Consider the following 15,159-nt stretch of genomic DNA (forward strand, 5'->3'; position numbering starts at 1 on the left):
ACAGAAAATCCAATGTTACCCAACCTCTAGTATCGAATCCCAAATGCTCCAGCCAGAAGCCACATCAATCTAACCAACACTAAGTCTTCTCCACTTGGCAGAGTCTGTAAGCGCTATGCAGTCAGTAGTGTACAGTTTTTCAGAGGACTGGTTTTGCCGAATGGCCAAACAGGACCCCTCAACACTTAAATCAACGGCCGGCCCCAAGGCGTAGAATGACTTTAAGAACACGGTGTCGCTCAGGACTTCTTCCCTGGAACTAGGATTTCAACCAATCCATCATCTTCACCATCACTGCTGTCATTCTGGTCGTCATCACCGAAAGGGGAGACCCCGAAGCGAGATCGTCGGAAGCTCTTGTATCGTCCAGGTCCAAGATCCGGGTAGCCCAATGATTCGTTCATAATAGCCTCATCTTCTTCGTCCGAGTCCATCATGTCTGTCCCGCCAGATGGACCCACCATTTCGCCCATGTCATCATCGTCGTCGTCATCTACCTCAAGAGGTATACGTTCTTTGCGTCTCAAGCCCTCACTTCTGCCTTCGACGTCGTCCTCTGATGAATTGGTGGAGAAGGAGTCAGGCGGGCTGAATCCTGAATCAGGGAATGTAGGCGACGAGAAAGGCTCGTCCTTATTCGCTGACGGAAAATCTGTTGAGGGAAAGGCATTGGAGGGGGAGCCTCCACCGTCGCCATCGTCATCTACACCAGCAACTACAAACGGATTGGCAGGCCATTGGGAACTCCCGTGTGTGTTTGTTTGCGCCTTCTCCTCGCCCTTCTCGTCATTCTCCCCAGTACCTTCAGCCGCCTGCTGCTTTTGAGCAGCGAGTCGCGCAGCCAGCTGCCGCCGTGCCCGAGACGGGCCGAGACTAAGAGGAGCTGGAGGCGGAGGCAGGATCGGAATAGGCTGGCTTGTGGAGTTAGTAGATGCCTATAATTGAGATTGGGTTAGTGAAATTGTAACAATAAACATAAATTAAACATGCAAAGTGTGTGCGGGAACTAAAAAAAGCACACGAATACTGCGGAGAGAGGGGCAGTGGTGGTGTACAAAAACGAAGGAGCCAACGTCTAAGCTGAAAGCCAGAGGACTACTTCTAAAACTCGTAGAAACTGTTTGGCATCGAACAAAACGTCACATGACCCTTGGGAGTTGCGGTTTTTCTTGAATGACTTCATACTTAAATGAAACCCGCTCCAACACCTTATGTGCATGGTCCTCATGTAACCACCACTATTCACGTCATCCATCACGCGCTGACCCTCTGCAGCCGGTTCACATAGGCCAGTTGGGGAAAAGGCAAAACAAATGCAACAATGTATACAAGAAGAGAATCAAAGGGGGAAGGTGAAGATGAATTCCAAGACTTAATAATCCCGCATATCGACATCACTAAAGAAATCATCACCCACATTTTCAGAGCCGCCTTCGGCGGATTGATCGACGAGGTTTCTGTCATCCTGATCTTCCATGTCTTCATCCTCATCGTCACTTGAGCTTGCAAACCCGCTTAAGAGTGAATTACCTCCACCGCTGAGACCGAAAGCCCCGCCAGAGACACTTCCTTGACTCATCATGTCAAAGCCCTGGAAAGTAGATCCTCCAGCCGCTCCGTTCAATCCAGCATCTGCAAGAGCCGATGACCCAGTCATGCTTTGACCCGAGTTAAGCATGCCCTGGCGGTGCCCAATGGACATATCCGGGCGTACCCCACCAAGAATGGCATTATCGCGTTCTCTAGTCTCCGAAAGCGTTTGCTCCACATAGTCTATCCACTCTGGATTTAAGACGTTCTCCATAACAGTGGGAGAAAGCAACTCAGGTGGGTGTCGTTCGCTGAACTTGACAACTTCCTCTGCGATCAGGGTTAAATGGCCCATATAGCCAAGTCTGATCTGCTTGGTCCGTTGCGTTTCATCACTCCGTTTCTGTCCTTCTACAATCTCCTGGGTTATCCGTCCAGTTTCGAAGACATCAATCGCCAAGACTCGATTATAACCACGTTCCATGGGTCCATTAAACACTTGCTGTATAATGTCATATACGACATTGTGAAGGAAGTTGTTCCACGGGAATCGGAAGAAGAAGCCCTAGTGTGCAAAGTTAGTGATGAAGGATAACTTCCTTTTTGGCGCAACCCTTACCAAAATAGTAGGCACAACTCGATTCTCCACAAACATCAGCTTGAGGTAATCCCCTACAACAGGCTGACCGTTGGGGTCAAGTTGAATGTCTGGGTGCATGTGTTGCCGTGGTTTACCCTCAGTTGTTTGCACCTCTGCATAAGGCTCTGTAGAGCTTGAAGCCTCACCAGCCTGTCCGGCAACGTCAGGGTTTTGGGGGCTTGGTAGCTGATTCTCTTGATTGGAGGCAAAGAGAGGAGGTGGAGCCGACTCTGACATAGATACCACCGGAGCAGTTTCCTGTTCCTGATCATTTCTCAAAGTGACCGGAGGTTCCTTAGGCACTGCTTCTGTGGCTGATCGGTTGTCGTCCATGTTTCGATTAGTGTCGAGGGTCACCTCTCTGACCCGATCAGTTATTCCCAATGCAGAAGGAGACATTGGGTCTGAAAAAGGCGGGTGCGTGGTCCCGTCGTTTGGTGCTTCTTTCTCGTCCTCATTTTCGCGTACTGGCACACTGGACCCTTGTTCTTTTGTTGGTGCAGAGCCCTGCAGTTCTGATGAGGGTATGCGCTGGGATTGCACTTCTTGGCCGGAGCTGTCCTTGGCTTCGGCAGCATCTTTCTCCTTATCGGCAAGGACGCCCGATGAGCAAACATCTTCGAATCCATCCTCGCCTGTATTTGCGACCTCAAGAATCCTCGAGTCCTCGGGAGAGCGATAACCAACCATTGACCCATTGACGAAATCCACCGTAGAGTCGTTACCATCGAAAGGGGAAGTCTCTTCTCTGTTTGTGTTGAATGTTTCTTCTCGTAATAACCTCTCGCGTTCAGCATCCCGCTGTTGTACATACTCCTCGCTCCCGGGCTGGTTCAAGAGAGCCATGTTACTGCAGTGTAACAGCTCAGCCATCAGTTCGCAAGTCTTAAATCGGTCGAAACCTAATGGTTCGATTTTCGCCCCCCAAGCTGAACTTAGTTTGCCCCTATCTACGCTCTTGAGTTTCTCGCCGTCCTTAACAGTATGCTTCGAACTTTGAATCAGCTTCATAAAGTCAGGGATGTGCTTAGCGAAGATTCGAAGGAGGTTCCCAAGATAGATAGGGTCGTATGTGGTGGGTAGTGAATCAGGGCTATTGATAGTGTCCGGATCATAGTCAGAATTATTCTTGCGGATGACCTCAATCACAATACCCACGCCCACAGTTAAAGGGTTACCACCCTGTAGCATAGCCTTGATGAGGCTTTCCACACAGGGTCTGGAAACCAACTGGCGCGTTAAACTGTTAGGGCCAATGCAGGTCTGATCATTCTGCGTTGCATTCGCGGATATAGTTATTATGGCTTTGAGAAAATCGCCGGCCGAAGTTTGCACAGAGGCTGGCCAATCCGAAGATAAGAATGAAAGAAGCCTAGGTATCAGGTCTTGTGTTTTGAGCCACTGTGGATAGCGTCAGCGATGGTAAAGTCTATGATGGGGTTTACCACCATGAACTTACGTCGACGATACCTTGGCCACCTTCTACTTTCTCGAGACTGATGATCTTAAGCAAAAGGTCCATAACCATTGGGTTATCGATGTGCTGCAGAATCGCGGGGATAATTCCCTCCAATGATTTGAGGAAATCCAACATCTCGCTAGTTTTCCTGTCAAAAAGTGTCTCATTCACTTTAGTGAAATAGCTCGCTTGAAGAGAATCTAGAGGCGGCGATCTTCGCAGAAACCCCCAGAAGTCTCGGAGATGGCCAGGGTTCAGCATAATAGAGTCCAATATCGACCATACTTCAGCCGATAGAATCTCGCAAGCGACGTATGCACGCTTGAGCCGCTCCTTCTCTGCTCTTTCTAAGTCTTCAGGATCTAAGATATCCTTCAGCGGATCTCCCCGCTTTTCTTCCTCCGTGGTAGCATCCTTACTCCCATTAGTGTCATTGACATCATCCTCATCATCATCGTTCACTAGGCTAGGGGCGGTAACATGGTCCATAAGGCGTTTCAAGACATTATCATCTCGTAAATACTCTATGAGTTTCGTATTATGTTGTTTAAGCTCCTGAATCAGCTCGGACTCATCCAGTAACTCCTCAAGGCTGACATCAGGCTTGTCAAGAAGGGTATCAATTGAGGAGATACTTGCATATCCACCAAAGCGCCAAAACATGTTGGATTATATAACTGGACGAACAGATTCATGGAAAGGAACGACGGATCACAAGCACTTTTGTGGCGGTTTTTCTTCGCCGAGGTATCGTAATGGAGATATCTCTATGGTACGGAACCGCGGGAGCGACTGGGACGATTTAGTATGCTCGTGCGGAGCGCAATGATCGGAAATACGCGGCGCAATATGTCTGTAGATTGATCGCTTCCAAAGACGTTAAGTTCGTAATATGCAAGTCGTCTCAGAATAGAAAAGGGTGACAACAGTGGGCAAAACAAGACACGGTCGGAGCGACCAAGCGCTAAACGTGCAGAAGAGATAAGTTAGTAATCGTAACTCATGGGCGAACAGCATAAACGAGCAGGTCAAAAGGTCATGACCTCCAGCGACAAAAACCATACGAGGTTCGACAACGTCACGGCCGCCCGGGAAGGGAAAAAGAAGCAACAATGACAAATCAGGAGAGATCCAGACTTGCTGGTAAGCAGTCGCTGAATACGTCGAGGTGTCATCAGTAATCCAGAAACATACCTTCAGAACCGAAGGGAGTGACAATGAAGGAAAATACTCGGCAAACTCCTGGTTATGGGGAGTAAGGTCGGACTAATTAAGTTCGTCAGAGGCACAAACAGTGAATGATGTGCGCGCAGGCGAAACCAGTCCGTCAGTTGGAGGGGGTAAAAGTGGAGGAGGACTCGGGTCACTCCATCCGTCAATCAAAACAATAAATCAAGCAATCAATCAGTCCGGTAGACAGACAGACAGACCGATGGTCGAAATGGCAAAATGAAGATGACAGGCTGACGCTGGGGAATCACGTTGGATGTGGTGCGCTGGCGGCTGCGTCTGGATCGGCCGGCAACTTTGATCCCTGGAAGTTCGCTGAATTCAAGGCAGGGCGAAAGTACCCAACGAGCCCGACAAGCGGCGGCGGCGGGGGAAATTCACATTTAATACGCGAGAGGAGGGGAACAAAAGAGAAAGAGAAAGTAGGCAACCGAGCGCTTTAGATCTGGGGGTCTTAATTATTTGAATTATTAAGCTTACTCCACAGGATCTTACAATCATCAAGATTATTCTTAAATTCTTTCTCGGGTCACTGACTCTTCAACAATTTGATCAAAACCATGTGCCCTTCTGTGCTTTTAGGTAGTGTTCAGCTGCAGATGCACGAGACTCTTTAATTGTTGCTGGGGACCACCTTGCAGCAAGTAAAGAACTTGTATCATGTATCCGGTATGAAGTAAGGTACTGGGTACTGGGTACCCGCATTGGCCATAGCTGCCCGTGCGTACAGTAAGTACCAGGTACTTTCATTCTTACCATACCAAGATGAGAAACCATAGGGTGCCATCCGTAAGTTTGCCTTGTTCATCCACCCTCATTCATCTGTAACTACTACTAACTAATGTTCCTTGGGTAAATAAGCACAAATTCCCCTGGTGGTCACACGTGCTGTTCGTCTGCCTAACAAATTCGACACCTGTCAGGTGATGCGAATCCTTACCAGCAATCATAGAAACAAACTACCATCCATACTCTGTGGACTGCGAGTGTCAAGCAGGGCTGTTTGCCTTAGGCAGCAACGGAACGAGCGCCACCTTTAAGAAGTTACGTTAGCTTTCATTCCTACTGCTCTGAGATAAAGTCACCTCCACAGCTGAGTCGCCGAGATACCTCTCTTGCAACTCGTCTCTCCCTTTCCTTTTCAATAGTCATCAAAATGAATCGCCTCTTTGGAGCTAAAAGTAATGCTCCCAAACCCACCCTTGACGGTGCCATCGCAAATGTAAGTACTAAGCATTATTTGTTTGTCACCCAATTCCCCGGTCTGGTTGCCCCGCTTGATTAACATCCCGCTCTTTGGCAGGTGGACAATCGTGTTGCGAGCATAGACGTGAAACTGGCAGCTCTCAACTCAGAACTGTCTACCTATCAATCAAAAATTGCCAAGATGCGCGATGGACCAGGCAAAAATGCCCTCCGGCAAAAGGCGCTTAAGGTGCTGCAGCGACGGAAGCAATACGAAGCCCAACGGGATCAGCTATCCCAGCAATCATGGAATATGGAACAGGCTGGGATGATGCAGGACAACTTGAAGAATGTGATGACCACTGTAGACGCAATGAAGACGACTACCAAGACCCTTAAGAAGCAATACGGCAAGATCGATGTGGACCAGATTGAGCGGATGCAAGATGAGATGGCCGACTTGATGGACATCGGGAACGAGATCCAGGAAAGTATATCGCGTGCGTATGATGTTCCTGAAGACGTGGATGAAGCGGAGCTTGATGCAGAATTGGAGGCGCTGGGAGAGGAGACGATGTTCGAGAACTCGATGGGTGAAAGTGCAATGCCTAGTTTCCTTCAGGATGAGGTGGCGCCACCCCAGTTTATTGACGAGCCCCCAGAGCAAACTAAGGTCAAGGAGCCTGCCAGCGGTCTAGGGTAATGATGATTATGGAGATACAAGGTCGTTCGAGTTCTTCGTCATGGGAGCATGGGAGTCAGGATCTTTACATCTTCATCTTTAGACTGATTCGGTTTTGGCGTCCATTTCAAAGCATTTGTTGCTTCACTTTTCAAACTTAATAATGGCCATGTATATGACTTCTTTTCCCTCCTATCTATCCTGTTCTTTCCCTTTGAGCCATATGATTTCCTAGCGTGTGTTTTTGTATCGGTTGTTAGGCTTTGCCGAGACCAACTAAGACAAGCAAAGCCACATTCATGACAGCAATAATCAACCATATCACGATTGCCACCACAGTGGTAATGAGATTGTTTTTCATCTTCACCCCTTCGGTTTGGGTCTGGTCTTCGCCGTGCCTAATCCGATCGGATGGAACGGTCATGTATCGGTTGCGGCAGGTAAAGTAGATCAATGGGGCGCTCACGAAAGGGAGAATCACACTCAACACCACTTGACTAGCAGTAAGGGTTTTATCCAGGCCTTTCCTGCCAACGGCGCCTGCAACAACGATACTGGGGATTATGCTGACGGATCGAGTGATCAATCTGCGGAGCCAGGGTCTAATGCTCCAATTCAACATACCCTCACTCACCATCTGTCCTGCCATCGTGCACACAATTCCGGCGGATATTCCAGAGAGAAGCAGGGCCAATCCAAAAATCAGGCCGGCAGCTGGAGCAATAGAAGTAGAAAGCAAGTCGTGGATACCCCAGAGATCAGCTTCGCCAACATCCGGGTTTCCGTAGAGCGCAGCGCCTGCGACGATCAAGATAGAACTGTTCACAAAAAGAGCAAAGGTGAAAAGCGACACCGCAAGTTCTATGATGGAATACTTCAAGCACCCTCGGATAGCATGAAGAGAAGGCCTGTATTCAACCTCCCCGTTGGTGCTTCCTAAACAAACGGACGGGTCGACGTAGCCTTCAGTTACATCAAATTCTTTCAGGCGCGACTGGACAACACCACTGCCGAGAAACATCGAATGAGGCATAACTGTGGCGCCGAGGATTCCACAGCTTTGGTATAAGCTATTCGACACCACCACCTTTAGTCAAGCACACCACCCGGTAGGCGACCAATTCCACTTACCCCGTAGACTCTACTATAGCAGATGATGGCAAGTAACCCCTGAATACATCCCCGACTGACTGGTCCCTGATGAGTGAGAGTTGTATGCAGAAGCAAACAACAACTCCTAACACCAAACCCATGACGAAAAATTCAAACAAACGTAAACCCAGCATACTGCCGTCAGGTTTGTAGAAGATGAGAATGAAAAGCACATCGGCAAGCGTAATCGCACATCCAGCCACCAAAGGGATTTTCAAAAGGAGGTTGAGTGCAATTGCTGAACCAACGACCTATGGGAGCTTGTATTAGTACTTCCTCGGGGAGATATGTTAACTTTAGTAGAACCTACCTCTGCAATATCTGTTGCAACTATGGCTGCCTCCGAGAGAAAGTAGAGGATATATACTAGCCATCGAGGAAGGTGCTCTCTGCAGTTTTCTGCTAGATTTAAACCAGTTACCGTACCAAGCTTGATGCATAGAGATTGCAGGAATATGGCAAAGAGATTGGAAACGAGAACGATGAACAAGAGAGCATATCGATATTCTGCACCGGCGGCGACATCAGTCGCATAATTTCCCGGGTCAATGTAAGCTACGGCGATCAAGAATCCGGGGCCCACAAAGCGAGCAAATTTCACGATACTCTGCGCCATACGAAGAAAAGATGATTTGATAGGAGTTTTAAAGGAGTGGCGAGGTGATCTACTGTTCCTCTCGGGTGTTTGATACCCAGAGGCTGCAGAGACCACTTCGCCAGGCATCTTCTTCTCGGACTCGGTATCGTTTCGATCCCGACCATGTAGTTGAGGCTCTACAGTCCCAATGCTTTCCCCCATTGCTGCTCCCGCACCTGATGCATGCTCCCTATGCACTCTGGAATTGGCAATACCGTTGAAGTCGTTGCGAGTGGTTACGTCTGCATTCAAGTCGGACGGATTTTGATTCCAACCTGGATGATCCAGAGTGTCATCGGTTCGCGAGGGGCAGTTCATCGTGGTTGTGAACCGGGTGTTTGCGTATGCTATAAAGAAGGCAACGACGTGGTCAGCTGCAGAAAATTCTCCGCGAAGTACTTGTGATGTATTCTAAGTCGTAAGTAGCACGTCGAAAACGAAGTCAAGAGTAATGTGCGGGAACGACTCTCCGAAATTCCCCGGCTACGGTAGTCCCAGTCCCAGTGCGACACATCCACTACAAAGTGGGCACATGCAGTGAGAAGACGACCAGGCCAGTTAGCCCCTCAATGGTCAAACAGAATCACAATTGGGGAGTCCTTCAACCAGGTTGGGAAGCGTGTGAGCACCCTGGCAAAGAAGGAGGATGACAAGATCAAATTGTGGCCATGACGGCATCTTAACTAGCATTGAAGTGAGAAACGGGTCGATCGTATTCACCTTGTACATGACGGAAGACTGAGGGATAAGGAAAATTACTCTCCGCTAAAATTTACCAGACTACGCAAGAGGAGTAAGAGATCCAGATCAACTAAGGAACGATTTTTATATATAGATCTAGAGACACCTTTAAAATGTGTAACCCCCACGGGCCCAAGACTTTCCAAGAAAGCGGATCTGCCTTGGCAGGAACTTATGCTCACTATGAAAGACCCCGTGACCGGGCGGCTTATCTAATCTCATTGTTCGCTTTCCCCTTGCACAATGTTCATGTATGCTCTCTTCAATTATTGGAACCTGGATACAATAATTGATTTCTTACCCAGCATAGAGGAGTGACTCCTATACCATTTTTTGCTTTCCCCAGCTGGCTTCCAACCGTCTCATTTTTTCCCTGCGTGGAGACACCAATACCCGATGTATTCATCTTGCATTGCTAGGTTCGATCATTCAAGATCTGAAGAAAAGGAAAAAGCAAAGAAAACCCGCTGCATCACATTTGGGATCTATCGTTGATACTACATTGTATGACGATACCCCAATGATGACAAGAAGGAGGGGAAAGATACCCACTCTTCTACATTGAATTGATGGGGACTCATTCTGCATATATCACAAAATCAGAGCGATCAAATCAGCTGATGGGGACTGATTGATAATTGATAAGCACCCGCCACCAGCAACAACCAGCCACCTGGTTGCCTGGCAACCCCAATGACGGCAATGTGTTTACATCCTCCGCTTTCTCTGCACTGCAGCTCCAGCCGTTTGCCACGAACGCCATTGAAGAATTAATTTAGGCTGGGGAGAAGGATGATCATGCCCTTTACTTTCCTCCGTCGCTACGGAAGACTTCAAATTCCCGGTCTGCCCACCTGTTGTCCACTACTGCAGTGATCGTTGTTGCCGTTGTCTGATTCTCGCGGGCGTTTTTTTTTTCTTCGTGGTTGCCTTCTTGCTTTTGATGATTACTATTCTCCAATGCCTTTACTTTGTGTCTGAATACATATTGTTGTCTTTCCTGCTCCACTTAATACTTTTGTATCCGCTTCTTCTTCTTCCGTCTATAAATACCTTGTATATTGGTGGTTACGTTGGAGCGCTGTCCCCGTAAGTGCTCTGTACCTACCCTTCACTATGTCGGTACCACCAGAGTGTTGTCTTCAATCAGCATGCTAACTTGTCGTCTGCCATTCCTACAGATTCGCTTTAAAGGCGATCAGACATGGCTCCCAACATGCAAGGCCCCAATATCTTCGACGATGCTAGCCGTGTCCCAACCAAACCATCCGTCTTCCGAGGAATCTTGTCTTCCAAAGGCCACAAGAGAAACCCCTCCGCAGACGACGCCGCCACCTCTTTCAAATATCCCTACCAGAGCCAGCCCCCTCGCAGTACATTCTGGTCTCCAGTGGGTCAGGCCTATGCCACCCAAGACCAACAGCCATTGACCGAAATTGCTCCGAATCGAGATGCCGCAGAGTATGGCTTGCCTCGTCAGAGATCTCCTGGTAAGCAGGAAAAGAACACGTTACACAAGAAGACGAAAAGCGCTGTATCCCTGAAGTCTCTAAGGAGTTACATGGAGCGCAAAGACAACCGATCAGAGTCTCCCGAGAACGAGTCCGAAGATTTGAAACCGAAGAAGGCTAAATCAGCCAACAGTCTCTCAGCAATCTTGAAGCTGTCTCAGCGCGGAAGGAAGGCTGAGAACTCGAAAAGTGGCCGGGATAAAGAAAATCGGAGCCCAACGGACTTAGTCGACAATATGCCATCACCTATATGGAACCAATACTCGACAGGGTCGTACTATGACCAGATTCCAGTACCGCCCTCCCCCTCCAACCGTAGAACCTTCCAAGAAGAGGTCTCACTCTACACCCCCAAGGGGTATGGACCGGCCCAACAGCGTAACTTTTGGGACTATCATCAGCCCTCTCTCACGAACCGCGACGACCCTAAGCCTCGTCCGAAATCAGAGTTCCTTTCTGGCAATCGCAAGGTGCGAGAGCTGTTTGGATCACTGCAGAACATGTCCTCAGAGAAGCTTTCACCCTCTGACCTATCAGAACCCTCCTCTCCCTCTAAACGAAGGGGACGGCCTCGGGCACTATCCAAGCCTGAATCGCGCCAAACTGCTGAGCAGCAAGCAGAACAAAGCCCAAAAAAATCCTCGCGTGTTCAGGCAGCCATATCCGCCTTCAATGCGAAGGAACGAGAAGCGGAACTGCAGAGACGCTTGAACTCGAAGGACCTCGAGAGTGAGTTCGAGAAGCTTCTGGTCAGTACATCGCACAAGACTCCTGGCCCTTAAGAAGGAGGGGATAAACGCAAGAATAGAGTAAAAGGATACAGCTAACGTGATTACAGGACGCAAGAAACATTCCTCATAATATGAGGGAAAAGATGAGGTCTTTGGACACTAATATCAAAGCGGACTTTATTCAAAAGGACAAAGCAGAGAGCGCTCATAGTGCCAGTATAAGCGTGCATACCAATGACAGTACAGGTCGCCGAGGTCGCAAAAAGGACCAGAAAGAAGACCAACACAATAACGACAGCAAAGGGTCACGGTCGCGATCCAGAAGTCGCGGGTTCAGCTTTTCCAAGGGTTCATCTCCCACGAAGAAACGGCCGGAGAGCGGAAGTTCCCATCGGCGTCCAAAGTCTGCTGATTTTTCACAGCCAGGGCTCTCAAAGTTATTGACACCGTCAACTTCCACGACATCTCTCTCTGCGACAGCTTGCCAGGATACCGCAGCTGATCCCTCAGATTTTGTTCATTATCTGAGGGAGATCCAGAAGCCGGAGATGATGGAAGTGGGCAAAATCCATAAACTTCGACTTCTCTTGCGGAATGAAACAATCAGCTGGGTCGATACATTTATTGCAGATGGCGGTATGGACGAAATTATACAATTGCTTTACAGGATCATGAAGGTTGAGTGGAGGTATGCAGGCTTACCTTGTCTGCCTTTAGTTTAACAAGATTGTTCCCACTAATACCTCTACAGGGAAGAACATGAGGACAATTTGCTCCACGAAACTTTGCTGTGCTTGAAGGCGCTCTGCACGACCTCTATTGCATTACAGCGTCTTACAGCTATTGAAGGAGAAATCTTCCCAGCGCTTCTGAAGATGTTGTTTGACGAGGAAAAGAAAGGACCGAGCGAATACACAACGCGGAGTATCATTATCAATCTTCTTTTCACGCAACTTTCCACAGCATCGTCAGCTGAGGATGCCGGATCTCGTGCCACCCGAATCCTGTCGTACTTGCGAGACCCTTCACCACCTGAAGAAAACCAACCCCTTGCTTTTATTGCAAACATATACCAATCACGCCCGTACCGTGTCTGGTGTAAAGAGGTTACCAACGTAACCAAAGAAGTCTTCTGGATATTCCTGCATCACTTGAACGTGATACCGATTGTGAAAAGTGAGAGACCATATTTGGAAACCTATCGAGCGAGGCATTTCCCAGCTCCCAGGCCTCCGGTACCTGCTGCACCCTATGTTGGTGGGGTTGAATGGGATGCAACCAATTATCTAGCTGCGCATCTAGATCTTTTGAATGGACTTGTGGCATCATTGCCGTCAGCGGAGGAGCGCAGCAAACTGCGTGCCGAACTCAGAGCTTCTGGATTCGAGAAGGTTATGGGTGGCAACTTGAGAACATGCAAAGAGAAGTTCTATGCCTCCGTCCACGATTGTTTGCGGACATGGGTTGCTGCTGCCGTGGAAGACGGCTGGCCTTATACAGCTGTCCGCGAAGGTCCACCTCGGCCTGAGCCCGGATCGCCTACCAAATCCCCGATCAAAGCGGCCGGTGGGAGCCCTAAGAAGGGTCTTCTGGATGAGAAGCCTCCTCGACTGGAGTTGGCACTGGATGGTCCTGCTAATAACCGGGTATCGCCGAAGAACGAAGGCCTAGGAAATTGGCTGTGAAGGCTTATCAAAAAAATTTTCAATGACGGGTTGTATATATCGCTATTTCGCCCGTGTTCTTAGCCCTCACTGTTGTATCTCTGCCAAGCATTCCATCCATCCCCATGGACGTGTGCGTCTGAGCCAGTGATGCGGCCAGTACTTCCTTTTGTTCTTTCTCCCTTTCTTATTTGTTACCTTTTTGGCTTTTATTCTTTTTCTTTTCTTTTCCTGCGTTTCTATTCTTGGTTTACTTGGTTCATTTTCCTCTCATTATGATGGAGTCTTGGGCAGGACGGCGTTGGCTTTTCACTATTTTTTGCTTTTGGAGTTTTGGGTGCATTTCCCGTTGACGGCCACGGTGAAACGATTTAATGAAGGAACGGAGCCATAACATTGACGAGATTTGACGTTCCTGCGCAAATGCTTGTAAGGCGAGATTCGTTTTTTTATTCCTTTGCACAGACATGTTATAGCCCAGAACACTTTGGTACGACAGTTGAGATGAATTGCTATCGTTTAGTAGATTTTCCACAATATCTGATTACTTGCCCTAAATTGGTTTATCTGACAGTTTCTAAGATTGGTGGAGTAATATACAGTATGTCACACTAGAAAGAAAGCAAGTCCAGGGAGATACCCATGCCATCCCCGGTGTATTGCATCTTATTTCATAGATTACTGACCCTCACAAGGAGAATTGAACCTGGGCCCAATAGAACAATGCTTACGCCTGTCTTCCCCAGCCACTCAGTTATCATCCGACCTCTTGACCGGTCCTGGAGGTGGAGGGGTAGAAAATGCCCCCTTGACACCAGCAAAGAAAACCCTTCGAAACTAAAAGAGATCCCCAGATTAGAAAATACCCCTAATCGAGAGCGCTACAACATCATCAGACAGAGTACCTACCTCATCAAACGGGCTCCCCCTCTCATCCCATTCCATAAAAAGCGCGGCATACACAATAACGACTTCCAGCATCCGTCAGCCCACAAACTTCAATAATGATAATATTCAGGTCAGCACTGTAGAGCACTTACATCCGATTACACCCCATTGAACCAACTTCGTCGCCTTCACCCACTTGGGTCGAGCAAACTTAAGTGCCGCACGCCGACGATATTTGCGCTCGAGTCGGAACTGGTGTTTCGGCGACAACTTGGACATGTCTGGGGGCCATTGGCGCTTGGGCTTGTAAGGACTGTAGTAGGGCATGGGTTCGCCGTTGGGGTACTCTTCGGGAGATGGAGGGTGGTCATTTTGGGCGGTTGTGTTGTTGTTCGAGGATAGGCGGAAAGGAGAGGAATAGGTGGGAACTGTTTGCGAGAATGGTCGGGTATGTGTTAGTACAGAGGCATTCTGAAGATTAGACATTTTCGTTAGCTTTGCGCGCGCGGGGTGGGTGTTATCTGGCTAGAATGGGTATATACATGAGGTGAGGGCTGGAGACGGCTGAGGAGACTGGTGTTGCATGATGCGACAATTCGAGTGGACGATGTGGATGGTATAGATGCCGGGAGCCGGCGTAGGAGGAATGTTGAGGACATGTCGATGATCACGGTAGCCGTATACAGTGAGATATGCGGCCAGGAACAAGGTACGGATTGTTAAGGCGGAGAAAAAAAGGTGGTTGTCTGGGGGTGCAATTCCGCCGCCCAGACTCTTCCGCTCTCGGGCTTAATGGTGGGGCGCAACTTAAAGTCCGGGCTGGCCTCAGGAACGGCTTGGAAGGTTGTAACCTCCGGTTTTCCAAGCTCCATGGATCTCTACTCGTCTTGCCTATTTAGTGGGCACATAGGGCCTGAAAAAAAGGCCCTGTGTGTCTGTGCAATGATAATAACCATTGGCTATTAACTGGTACGCTAGAATTACCATACGACGAGGTCTTGGTGGAGAAATGCTCAGTCATCGCAAAATTATTGATTTTGCGATACGGTCAATCTCTCAGTGATGTCCGAGTCCTTTCCAAAGGAGATGATATATACATTTCCAGTAGC

General features: G+C 48.6%; 5 protein-coding genes across 5 annotated transcripts; 2 read left to right on the plus strand and 3 right to left on the minus strand.

Moving 5' to 3' along the window:
* Positions 1 to 239: 239 nt before the first annotated feature.
* On the minus strand, positions 240 to 4,292 carry ABOM_008969 (extragenic suppressor of kinetochore protein; the record flags this gene model as incomplete). The annotated part of the gene is made up of 4 exons (XM_022536097.1): positions 240 to 935; positions 1,418 to 2,095; positions 2,150 to 3,571; positions 3,630 to 4,292. 4 exons carry the CDS (start codon positions 4,290 to 4,292, stop codon positions 240 to 242), a joined length of 3,459 nt encoding a protein of 1,152 aa, XP_022386428.1.
* Positions 4,293 to 6,015: 1,723 nt separating this feature from the next.
* Positions 6,016 to 6,747, plus strand: ABOM_008970 (putative SNF7 family protein (Cta1); the record flags this gene model as incomplete). Its single annotated transcript, XM_022536098.1, has 2 exons — positions 6,016 to 6,081; positions 6,163 to 6,747. The coding sequence occupies 2 exons, from the start codon at positions 6,016 to 6,018 to the stop codon at positions 6,745 to 6,747; spliced, it is 651 nt and encodes a 216-aa protein (XP_022386395.1).
* Positions 6,748 to 6,982: 235 nt separating this feature from the next.
* ABOM_008971 (NRAMP family metal ion transporter) lies at positions 6,983 to 8,833 on the minus strand (the record flags this gene model as incomplete). The annotated part of the gene is made up of 3 exons (XM_022536099.1): positions 6,983 to 7,784; positions 7,858 to 8,129; positions 8,189 to 8,833. 3 exons carry the CDS (start codon positions 8,831 to 8,833, stop codon positions 6,983 to 6,985), a joined length of 1,719 nt encoding a protein of 572 aa, XP_022386394.1.
* Positions 8,834 to 10,460: 1,627 nt separating this feature from the next.
* ABOM_008972 (uncharacterized protein) lies at positions 10,461 to 13,183 on the plus strand (the record flags this gene model as incomplete). The annotated part of the gene is made up of 3 exons (XM_022536100.1): positions 10,461 to 11,516; positions 11,606 to 12,186; positions 12,250 to 13,183. The coding sequence occupies 3 exons, from the start codon at positions 10,461 to 10,463 to the stop codon at positions 13,181 to 13,183; spliced, it is 2,571 nt and encodes an 856-aa protein (XP_022386393.1).
* Positions 13,184 to 13,912: 729 nt separating this feature from the next.
* ABOM_008973 (uncharacterized protein) lies at positions 13,913 to 14,709 on the minus strand (the record flags this gene model as incomplete). Its single annotated transcript, XM_022536101.1, has 4 exons — positions 13,913 to 13,999; positions 14,072 to 14,133; positions 14,203 to 14,521; positions 14,593 to 14,709. The coding sequence occupies 4 exons, from the start codon at positions 14,707 to 14,709 to the stop codon at positions 13,913 to 13,915; spliced, it is 585 nt and encodes a 194-aa protein (XP_022386392.1).
* Positions 14,710 to 15,159: the final 450 nt, after the last annotated feature.

This window comes from Aspergillus bombycis, assembly GCF_001792695.1.
Source record: "Aspergillus bombycis strain NRRL26010 chromosome Unknown contig00084, whole genome shotgun sequence".
Lineage (NCBI taxonomy): Eukaryota > Fungi > Ascomycota > Eurotiomycetes > Eurotiales > Aspergillaceae > Aspergillus > Aspergillus bombycis.